At 37.6% G+C, this 12,250-nt stretch overlaps 1 protein-coding gene across 17 annotated transcripts in view; it reads right to left on the bottom strand.

Moving 5' to 3' along the window:
• Positions 1 to 12,250, bottom strand: part of LRCH3 (leucine rich repeats and calponin homology domain containing 3) — a 62,398-nt gene that overhangs the window by 24,724 nt on the left and 25,424 nt on the right. For all 17 annotated transcript variants that reach the window (XM_088060853.1, XM_088060851.1, XM_088060852.1 and 14 more), the window contains exons 3-10: positions 11,727 to 11,853; positions 11,082 to 11,187; positions 10,766 to 10,902; positions 9,708 to 9,817; positions 5,523 to 5,616; positions 4,538 to 4,658; positions 1,967 to 2,115; positions 590 to 666 (exon numbers count right to left, since the gene is read on the bottom strand). In XM_088060853.1, coding sequence (XP_087916979.1) covers positions 590 to 666; positions 1,967 to 2,115; positions 4,538 to 4,658; positions 5,523 to 5,616; positions 9,708 to 9,817; positions 10,766 to 10,902; positions 11,082 to 11,187; positions 11,727 to 11,853 — 921 coding nt within the window. The remainder of the gene's footprint in view (positions 1 to 589; positions 667 to 1,966; positions 2,116 to 4,537; positions 4,659 to 5,522; positions 5,617 to 9,707; positions 9,818 to 10,765; positions 10,903 to 11,081; positions 11,188 to 11,726; positions 11,854 to 12,250) is intronic.

Raw genomic sequence — 12,250 nt, 5'->3', positions numbered from 1 at the left:
TAAAGAGCATGGGCATACTTCATTAAAATAAGCAACTCGTTTTCAGAATTGATTTCCATTCTATCCCTTCTGCTGATGTAAGCTCATGATTATGGCCAGAAAGATACTTTTTAAAATAAATTAATCTTCGACAACACCAAAACCAGCAGGATTCAACCAAGAATGTGTCCTCGTGGCACATCAGATATCCCATAGTATCTCTATCCTTCCTGCAAGTACCTTTATCCCTTTTGTTCTCTATGTAATACAGCTTAAATCAACTATTTAATCAAAGCACAAATGAGATTTAATCAAACCACAAAAAGCAGATATTAAATCAGTTTAAAAATATGTACTTTAATTACGGAGACTTCTTTAACCAACTGATTTTAAGTCAAGCATTGGCATAGAACAGTTATGCCTTTTGCTCACTGCCATTATTAGAATTCCAATTCCTAATTTGGAGCAGTAACTTATCAAAAAAGTGCCATACACACTCCCGACGAAGCAACAGAAAACAATGCCATTTTATAAACACGTTCAGTAAATATATACTCTACATTCATCATGAAATTCTGGATAAAATTACTGTTAACACAGTAATTCTTACCTGTTTTGATGTAAATGTCGTCTTGTATCCTCTGCTCTCTGAAATTCTCTGACGGATACAGGTTTTACTGGTGAGCTCTAAGCAGAAAAACACAAAAGACTGTACATTAATGCCAAACAGTCTCTTTGCAGAGCTACATCTGTAACTACTGGTATTTAAGACATCTGAGAAGCACAAACTACAAGTTACGGATGTTAATTTTCAACCAAGCAAGCTCACTCTTATTTTTTTATCACATTTAAATCAATAATAGTTTCAAGATTAAATATGCCTGCTGATAACTTCAGGAGTTTCAAACCTTCAGTATTAAGAATCATGCAGACAAGTTAATCTAGGTATGAAGTTTGTACTGAAATGTAAATACATTCTTTGGAGTTTAACTCTACAAGTGTACAGCAGTGAAGACTGGATTCTTAGAAAAAGAGAACAAAGGAGCTGATGGTCTTATGATATTCTAAAGACAGGTCCCAGAAGACCTAAGAAAGCAAAACACGGGATTAATAACAAGACTTTAGGTTTAATTTGAGCAATGAAATAATTTATCCTATTGGGAACAGAGACATATTGACTTGGGTGTTATTCAAAAACTTCCACTGACACCCATTAACGCAAGAAAATAGAAACTTTTCAAGATTAACTTGCTAATTTTCACTCATGCCTGCATGCATGCTGCTATATTGCAGTCAGCCTTCTTAAGTAGTATTTTGGACTTTTTAGAGAAGCTACTCATTCAGCTATAAGCAGTTGAATTTTTAAGACTAGACAGACCCCAAGAAATAGCTGTTGTGAGCTGACTTTTCCCCACCTACAGCAAGGAGTCCTTAGGTTGCATTGCCTACAGTTGAATTTTCTGAGTTCTGCTCTAGTGTCTGCGCTTCAGTTTCTGTGATCTGATGTTGAATTTGTGAGCTTTGCAAAATGAATGCATCTCTCATATCTGTGTGACTGATTTTAAACACAGTACTATGAAGCTGACAAGATAGGGACCAAGCTCCTACATAAAAGCTAAAGATCCACTTTTTTTTTTTTCCTTTCTTCAAATAGCAAATATCTTTCTGCTTCAAAACACGCGGAGCTTTTAAAGGACACATCTGAATCACGGCACCATAGTTACTGTTTAAGCAGAGGAGCCACAAAGATTTTTTTCAGACAAGTTATTCCTGTAGTCTGTACAGTGAGCCACTGAATTGTACATAGGTATTAATTAAGACTGACAGAACACAGAAGGAAACATGATGTTGCTAAAACTCTGCTTCTGTAGGTTCAGTTTCTGAGGACTCTCTCCAGAAGTGTAACATCCAAATGACTTAACTGGGGAGAGTTTTCACAAGGCTTTGCTGGGGTGTGTGAAGTGAAGAAATGCAGTAAAAGCACCACCTCATTGGAGATCCGCCGCTGGTCTATGTATGCCATGAACTGGGAGCTGAGGCTGTCTGAGTCCAGGCACTTGGGCTGCCTCACCTCTTCCTCCTCCTCCTCCGTGGCACAGCTGTCAATGTAGTCGATCTGATCGAGATCATGTTCCACTTGACAAACATACACAGAGAAAACACACACAATTAGGTAAGCCATGAGAGAGGAAAAAACCCAACAATGCAGCAAGGTCAGGAACTAAGGCCCTGCTTTTTCTGCCATCTGGGAAAGCTCAGCCTGAAAGCTACTGGATTTTGCCAGGCCCACTAACATTAGATAAACAAATTTTGAAATAATGATGAAATTTATGCCTTTTAAAAAGCAACAAGGAAGCAGTTTTATACTGCTGGTTACAGATACTTTTGCAGTGACTGAAAAAGCAAATACTGTGATTTCCTTTTCAAAAACTATATATCAAAATCTTTCAGCTTTTATCAAGACTGTGTAATGACCTGTGTACAGTTTGGGATACTTTCTCTTGGTTCTCTGTCAGAAAAATCGGAATGGACAGATCCTTCTACTAGTATTACAACAAAACAGAGCAGCATGTCTAAGTTATCTGAGTGCAAATACAATAAATATGTGACGTGTATGTGGAAATAATGAACAACACTACAGAAAACAACAAAATCCCTCTAAAACAATATAAGGCACCTGCAATTATATTTTAAAATAAGAATGAAAAAATAAATTAGGAATCACTGAAATGAGAGCAAGAAACAGCACGGTTTGGCTGGTATTGATTTTCCTTTGTGTGGAGATATTATGTAGGGCAATTTTTTCACTTGTCACTGCTTTTCCACATTCTGCCCAGGGATTCTGAGAGTCATGACATTGAGCAAATGCCTCTGGTGAAAAATACTGCACTGGGGATGCAGGGGAAAGCGTAAGTTCCCTTTCAGTGCACTAGAGCTTTCTTTTATTCTTAAAACTCTCCCCAAACTTGCTCCAGATTCTTCCAGACATTCTTCTTCACTCCCCCGCCCCTTTCCTGCTTGTCTGAAACAGACTTCTCTTTGCCTCACCACACAATCTAGCAACTGTTACTGCCAAAGCCACCCCCTCTGCTACTACAACCATCCAAAACTACATTCCTGTACACTGTAGCTTCATTAAATCTCCATCTCAGTTTCAAATCTTAAAAAAACCCCAAACTCCCCTTCTTTCCAGGCTTGCTTATTAAATAATGATGATGATAATAACAATAGTAATACAGAAGAAGGTGAAAGACACTAGTATTTGTCTTCGGAACACAAAACTGCAAATCATCTGGATCTCTGATAGCCACATGCTATGGTTTGTGCCCCTCTCAGATAGACCTCCATCATGCTCCAGCTTAAAAGCCTGCTAGGCATTTTGAAATCCCTGGTGTACAAAACCCAAAGAACAAAATAAAGTTAGTCTTGGAGGCAGAGCTGGCAGCACAACCTGTTATTAAGGCTGCCCAGAGCTCCCCATGACACCACGTCTTCAATTCCTTTAACTGCCAGAATTTAACTGTTTGAACTGAATTTTTTCCCCATTAATGTGTGAAAGAGCGTGAGACAACTAAAGAGTTTCAGGTATTTCTAGAAGGTGGCAGAGAAAACAAAAAATTGTGGCACATAAGACTAAGACCAAGAAGATGGCAAAAGATAAAGATGGGGAGGAGGAGGGAAGAGAGAAGAAAAAAGTGGGAGCTGGGCACAGGAGATTAGATGTAGCTGAGAACAGCAACACTTAGAAAAAATGAACAGTAGCCATCAGGGAAAATGAAAAACAGGGAGCAGCTGAGAAAGAAGAATCAATCAAAGTATATGCAGATGAGATCTAATAAGTGATGGAAAACAATGGAGAAGAAGGAATGATTGAAAAAACAAACCTGAAAGACTTAAAATTAAGGTATATAAACAAAAGGAGACATTGATAGAAGCAGATTACTGGAAGTTAAAAGGAAGGACAACTGTGGAGATCAAGAAACATGGAAAGCATGATCACCTCTTGAACTATGAAGGTGATCCTGTATGACTGCAGGACACCAATTGAGAGAGTTCAACAAAGCACTGCCACTCACAAAAAACAGCCCTCCTGGATGATAAATTCGGATTAAAATCCCACACTGGAATGAGACACTTGTACTAGTCAGAAATATAAAATTCCCTGACAAAACTGCTCATCCTGTTCTGACAGCAGTCAGCACAGAGCACTGACAATTTACTACAGCAGTAAATTTTCCCCAGAAGTTCAAACAGCAAAACTCCATGCACTGAAATTCAATATTCCAAAATACCAGTTGAGACAGTTGGAGACTTTAACATAGGATATAGGCAAAAGCTGACAAAGTTTTCAAGAAAATACCAATTCTGCTATTTGATTTTGCCTTTAACATCCTTAAAACAACAGTAGTTTTACAGTTTCCACAACATTGTTTTTGTGTAATTCCACCTAGACGTTTTGGGCTTCTTTCCTCTTTAAACAAGCTACTATCTATAGGAAACATTCTGGAACTTTTATAATGATGATAATAAATACTGTTAGCCAAAGGTCACTACTTACCTCCACCATTAGTTAAAACTGCACCCCCTCTGTTTTCTTGGTACTGACTTTCTCTCCTCAGTCTCTGTTCTTTGGTGATCTCTGCCACACGCAACGGGAGATCTGAGAACTCATCTGTTGGCTTTGGAAAACAAACAGTGAAGTCTGGAAACATTTTTCTTCAGAAACGTAATTTTGTAATCTATTACTTCTTGATTTGTACTTCAATTGCCCTGTTTTACAACCACAAAACAGTAATGCAAAGCAAAATACAGCTATAATGTATTGATTTAAAAAAAACATATAGTTGAGCTTTGTTTAGAAACCAGCTGCCTACAGTTTGAATGCAGTAACTGAACATGACTGAAAATGTCCCAGGACAGGAAATCCTAGCACCTTCTCTAAAATCAAATTAAGAGTGCAAGTATGGAGTACAGCCCACTGTGACACTTTACGTCTTGGCTATTTTCTAGTTGCCCCAAGAGGAAAAGGGAACTTCTTCCTGGCAATAATAATTGACAATCTTTTTGCTAAAAGATCCTATTTTCCTGCTTCTAAATAGCAAACAGATTTTAACATTTTAAACAAAGAAGACAAAATTTCCAGCTGATTTCCAAAGCTGAATTTTCATGTTCAGATTTATTTTATGGAAACAACTTTTCATGAATAATTACTGTTGACTCAGCATTGTAATATGGTACTGTTACAAAGTTTTTCAAATGAGGAACCCTATTCTTCTAATTTTCTATACTCCAGTAAATTAATCTCTCATTTTTATAAATAATCTCTCTGTTTTATAAATTTTTGTTAATACTTCCAACTTGGGGTCTGTCCCATATAAAATTAACCTTGTTTTTTCTCCAATAAAACATAATACTGCCTGCCTCAAGGCATCCTGCACACCAGCACATGCACGTTACCTATGTAATGTGCTTCCAGATGCATACATTTAGTTCTCTTTCCTGTACAATACTGCACTCAACAAAAATAAAGCTGCAACACTTACTTCATTCCCTGACCACCTTTTGTCTCCGCTGTCCACGCTATTGAAACCAGAATCGAGTGCTCCATACGGACGACTGGAATAGAGTTCCTCGTGGCTGTCAAACACACAGTTTCAGTTACTGTGATAGAAACACCACCAAAAGATTCTCAGCTATTACAGAACAAAAGCAGAATAAGCCACCAAGCACACTTGCAGTGTGTTGAGCATGTCTGAAAACCTCACACTGCACTTGCTACAATAGAGCAGGAGGCATATGCTGACAGCTCACCAGCCTTGCCAGTCAGCTGTCACCTGCCACTGGCCTTCACAGTTAAGCTGATTCAAAGGATAGATCCACTCTTCAAACATTTCCCTAAGAGAAATTATGACAAAGCAAACTGCAAAGTGGTCTCGTGTTTCTCTGTTTAGCAAATCAAACTTTCATTTTCTACTACTCACGTGTTTCGGTTGAAAAACACCGTCAAACAAACTTTTACATAAATAAGCATAAATGTGTACAAAAACATTAAAAATAAAGAATATACCACTTCTACTCAAAACTATGCAGCATGTGTTACGTCAATGTCTTCTGTGTCATAATTACATAAGAAACTGCAGTAAGCTGAACAGTATTTCAGATAATATAATAACTGTAGAAGTACAGTTTTCATTTAGAGAGCTTTGTCAATGACATGTCTAGACAAAGGCATTAGACATGCGCCCAGTGTTACAACACATATAACCAAACAGCCATACAGTTCTTTAAATTTCTAGGCTTAGAAACTATGTAATTCAGCAGTACAGCCATCACAGATGTCAACTCTGGCAACTGCTGCAGATAGCTACAGTAAAAGAGACAATGGGACTTGTCTGATCCACTGCAGATGGCATTTCACAATGGCTCAACTGTCCTACTGGTACTCGATGCCCCAGGGAGAACTGCAGCAGTAATTACTACATAATGCACAAGGAAGAATGAATTTCAGAAAGCTAATTGCTTCACCCCATCGTAACTAAATTGCAGGTCATTTTCTCACTGACATTGCTCTCAAGTTGCTGCTCTCTCTGAAATTCCACTTTCAGGAAACACTTATTTTCAAATTATTACTATTATTATTATTATCATCATCATAGAAAACTGACAGACTACTATCAAGTCTATTTTAGTTTTCAGGTAGACATGAAACAGCAAAGAAGTACCAGGAGGGATGGAGGCTACAGATGAGAAACATTAAGCTGTGCATCTGTTTCTATACAGACGTAGACTAAAAGACAAGCTCTTGCATCTGCATGGAGTTTTGATTAACTCAGAGAAGTTCCACTTTTACAGCCCTGTATTTGAACAGAAAGATCATCTGCATAATAAACCTCCCTTCTTCTGGGTGGGAAGAAAAAACAACGACCATGAAGTCAGCCAATGTAGTTAAAGAAAGTTACTAATTTGAGTAACTGACAGTAGAACTATAATTTTACTAAAAGTTCATAGAACTTATATATATTTTTAAAATACGGGTCAAAAAAATATTGATTTGCAGTATAATTCCATTTTAAATTAATCAATATTTTCAGCATCTCCTGAGCACCCTGTTGTAAACTGAACAATTACTGCAAATTAAGGAGCTCAAAAATGAGGAAGTGTTTTGATACAAATTTTCTTTTAGCCTCCCTTTTCAATTGGAGAATTTGAAGAGCTTTACATTTAACACTAAAATTAGCTGGAAGCTCAAAAATATGTTAACACTGTGCCCAGGACTTCTCCTTTTTACTGAGAAAGCTGCTTTCTGTCTTCCTGACTCTCACAACTAAACCCACCTATCCAATGCTACACACTTTACACATTTATAATCATACAGCAGCCATCCTAAAATCAGCTGAGATTAAGGTTTTTATTCCTCCCTGACCAACAAGCCACAAGGAACAACCACTAGGAATTTGAACAGATCATAGCATTTTGGGGCAGCTACAGCTTATAGGAAGCTGTGTAAGGCATGAAATTAAAGGATGAGAAGCCAAATGCCTGCTAAAACCAACAATGAAAGACAATACTTGCTGCCATTTCCAAGTCACACTAAAAGCTACATCTTTACCTCCTGTAAGCCAGAACAGTTGCCCAAGTCCCAGAATATTCACTACAATGGTTCACCTGTGAGTACTTGGTATTTTAAAGCTTCAAGTTCCAGACTATGCCAGTCTGCCAACAACTGCTACACAGCTTCCACAGATCTGCCTCCTCTCAATCTCATCCCCTCCAGCACCAACCTGAGATGCTCTGAGTTTCACTGTTGCAAATGAGACGGGCTTGTTGCAGCTGAACAGACTTGCAGCAAGAATAATTTCACATAACTTATGCTTAGCAAAGGACTGAAACATACGGTTTCTGGTTAAACAGTTTGATGTAAACTGACAAGGCTAAAACAGTCAATTAGGTGTGCTAGAACCTCCAACCCACACTTACTGCCATGATATTTCAGAGTATCTTGTTTTATTAGAAGTATCAATAGCCTTGCTATTAAAAATGTTTGATCAAGAGTGAACTGACAGCATGACACAAACTTCCTTAAACTTTAAGAGTCTCTACCACTTAAGACTCTCAACCTGCATGGTATTACACCAAGCTGATCAGATAAACCAGCAACGAAGTCTACGTGGACTGACTGGTACCTTAGTTCTATTGGTCACCTTTTAAGATTACAAACACAAAGTTCTTGTGCCTTGCCTGGAAATACTAACAGTATCACAGCTGAAGGATTTTATTTCTTTCATCCCAAATTACATAAAAATATAATTGGGAATTCTCTCTTCCACTGGGTCATTCTACAATTTTCTCCTAATACGTGCTCTGCTTCATAGACAGTTCTTTCATACGTACATGAAGATGGAAAGAATCACCTGCAACACTAAACGCCCTAAACAGCACAGTAACAACAAAATTCTATCATTAACTCTTATCTCCTCTTGGGTACAGAAATACAGCTAAAGAAAAGCCAGCTGAAGCTCATTTCATACTGCTTAGTCTGGTAAAAATTCTAAACAAAGCATCCTCAACTAGTTCCTTCATCCTTCTGCCCTTATTTTTACACTTACAATTCCAAGCTATGATTAAAATATATTAATTCTTCTCATTTCATGAAAGCAATTTATGAAAATTTCCAGAGCAATATACGACTACACACAACAATCAGTAAAAGCATACAGCTTGATTTTGAATTTCTCTCAAAAATTAACAAACTATGTTAGAGCTAAACAGATCATGACATTTTCTCATTTAGGGCCTTTTCCTTCCAGAAAAAGGACATATCTTCAGTATTATGCAGAAACCATCTGCACCACCTTGTACTGGAAATCGATTAACCCTTGACATGCTCATATGTTGACCTCATCTAGAACAGTAATTTATGACATTCAGTGCTGATGAGGAATCACTCTGTCAGTCCCTCATGCAAATTCTTCTTTCATAAATCTGACTCATGATGATTTATTGTGCAGCGCCCTGATTTGTGTTCTATTGCTGCTAAGGCAGCAGTTCATACTTCAGCAACTTAATCCTCCACGTGTTATTACTACCTTCCAAGATGACTGAAGTAATTTTTATATATATTCAGTTTCATACTTCACTGACTCCTGTACCATGTAACGGAAATAAATCTTAACTCCTGCTTTTTGCTAGACATCTTAATTGAGTAGCTGATATGGCTGACTGTTCCAATATTTGTGTTACAATGCCAAGCAGCAGTGCCAAGTGAAAGCTTGCCAAAAATAACAGTTTACTAACAGGGTGAAGATCAGCATTTACACCTGCAGTTTGAGCACAGCCATTGTAAAATTCTGTACAAAAGGTTAAAAATCACAGCTGGGATATGATTCAGTAAGTCTGTGGAAAATTTTAAGATCCTGTAAACTAAACACACAGGTTAACAACATGGGAGCATGCCCCCTGTATTGTTTATTATTACTCTCTTTTCACTGCATATCAGCTCTGACACTGCCTTTCACATCACACTGCCCAGGTCATATCCTGAACCACTTCTCACACATTGGTACCATGTTATAATGCATCATGAAATACCATAAACAATATTTTCAAAGCCACCTCAATGCACTTGCCAAAGAACAATCCTTGACTCTTTTTTTAATAAACTCAGGGTGGACTGACAAAATTTTCCTGAATGCTATTAAAACTGGGAACGTGGCTTGTGCAAAACTTACCATGATCCAAATCCCATGGGTCTCCTATCATAATCAGGCAAGTCTGGAACTATCTTGCATGCTTCTATGTTCAGGTATTTAAATATATGAATTTTTCCTTTTATACATATCTGAAAAAAAAAAAAAAATAAAATAAGTATGATTTGACAGTGCATTTTCAAAGTCCACTACAGACATTCAAGATGCAGTTGAGAATAATAATAAATGAGCACATTTACATCAACCAATGTATGTTTTATTCCAAGCTCACTGCATTTTAGAGGGACAGCTATAGTGGAGTATCATGGGATGACTGTAATAGACAAATGGAAGCTGTCTTCCAAGTACATCTGGTCTGCAGGCAACTCTGTAAGCTGGATGCTGAAATTTCATCATGCAAACAAGACACAAGCATTTACAAGTACTAGAATTTATACCCTTGGCATCAGAACAGATGCATCCCACCCTTACCCAGATTTGAATGGCAGTGGCAGACTGCCAAAGCCAGCTCAAATTTATAGTCAATGAAGGCAGTAACAGCTGTCTCTGCTTTCACAAGGAAAGCAAAACCCCAATGAAACTGCAAGTTTCATCAAGTGCCCCTCTTGACTCTGAGGCAGCAGCTCACAGTAGAACCTGTAATACTCAGAAGCTCATAGACCCACATTGAAAATCAAATCAGTCACTAAAAATATTGCAGTTTCTAGCTCAAAGGCCAATTTAAGTAGTCTGCTGGAAAGTGGACCAGCAACCTGCATCACTGAGGCCTCAGTCAAAATTTTGACATTTGAGTGGCAGAAAATCAAGTCTTGCCTAACAGAGCTTCCTCTCTCCTATGCTGAAAGCAGAAATATTCAAGCCAACATTAACAGAATTTTTTTAATACTCCACACCAGAAACTATGAATACAGTAAAGGGATTTTTCAAGCTGTCCTGCATATTTAACACTTACGGACAACAGAATTTATTTAAAGTTCTCTTGCTTTAAATAACAAATACATAATATAATCCTTCAATTTATGACTTAGTTCTGCCCTTGCTAGCTGAACTAGTTTTCTGATTTTGTAGCTGCAGTATACCTGTGCAGGGGGGGACTGGAGAGGGTTGTTTTCTAACATGATGGTTTGAAGATGTCTGAGGTTCCTATAACAAACTGGTATTGTTGTTATTTTATTGCAGGAGAAATCTAATCGAATCAAAGGCAGCTCAGCAAGCTCTGGAGATAGAAAACAAAGATACAATTCAGAAGGTTAAAAGAGTGTGAGAAAAAACAAAAGTATAAAAATATGTGTTTCACAAAACAACTAGCTGCTTTCAGCTCTCAGAGGAAAAAAAGGGAATGAAAATAGAGAAGTTTGAAGTTTCTGCTGTTATAACTGACAGCCGTTCTCTCACCTTCAGGTAAACGCACCAAATTATTTCTTCTGACATTTAGGTCTCGCAAGGATTCCAAATTGCCAATCTGTGGAGGTATTGTCTGTATTTCATTACAGCTCACATCCTACAAAGAAGAGCAAAGGACGAGTTACCACTGTCTGAGTGCCTGTTAATTAAAATATGCAGCTCTGTTTAGGGAGTGAAAGAAAAAGGCAGCTACTTCTCTAACACCTCAGATCCATATACTCATTCAATCTCACTGCTGATATGAAGCATTGTTCTCATTTAAACACAAGGGGAAATAAAACCTTTAAAAGATTAAGCATTCAGATTTATAGAAATTTATTTCAAGTTACTCCACAGTATTTCAGACAGCAAATATTGCTATATAAAAGCTTTCTGCCAGAAACAAACATATCAAGAACTCTAATTCCACCAGGCCTTCCTTTCTAGAATAGAGAAGGCATTTAAATTGACATGGATCATTTGCTCTCCAGTGCATCTTTCCCTCACATAGAAGTCTTTTAAAATCTGAGTATTTGAAACTCTTTTCTAACACCTTTATACAGTACCAAACACAGTTAGAGAGACACTGTGGCAGAAACAGATCATCCTTAGGCCAAGAGCAGAATAATAATAGCTGGAAATCAAGTGTATACTCACAAGCTCTGTCAGCTGTCTGAGCTGTCCAATTTCTTCAGGTATTGAAACCAACTTATTATTACTTGCTATCAAAACTTTTAGTGGTAGACTACAGAGGTGTACTGGCAATGTTGAAAGCTGGTTTCGACTTTTGGACAGAAAGAAAACAAAATAATCACAAGTCTAGTGAGAAATATTCATACAATGAAAGACACATACAAAAAGCACACTATTTAGATGATCAAATCAGTTTTCATGCAATTATTACAAAAGTAGCTCTCTGAGGCTGTTCTTCATTACTTGCTTTATCTAGTCATGTGTGAACAAACTCTGAATATCAAGTATCAAGGCTGATCAGAGGCTTCTGAACTCAGTGTGGAGGAATGTGATGTTTTTGTGCCCTTTCAGGTGCCTCTGATAACTGGCCATGCTCTATCACAAAGGAGTATGTTTGGATCGAGTGTAAAAGCTTTCCTCATGGGTAGCACTACAGGTCAGCACACATGAAATGCCACAGAGAAAGTAATGAGACACTGAATATTTAA

This window comes from Pseudopodoces humilis, chromosome 11 (assembly GCF_049639895.1).
Source record: "Pseudopodoces humilis isolate 2021_Gansu_Grassland_sample_001 chromosome 11, ASM4963989v1, whole genome shotgun sequence".
NCBI classification, from domain to species: Eukaryota; Metazoa; Chordata; class Aves; order Passeriformes; family Paridae; genus Pseudopodoces; species Pseudopodoces humilis.
Note: the sequence above shows the minus strand (reverse complement) of the source record. Positions and strands in the feature narration are given on the sequence as shown.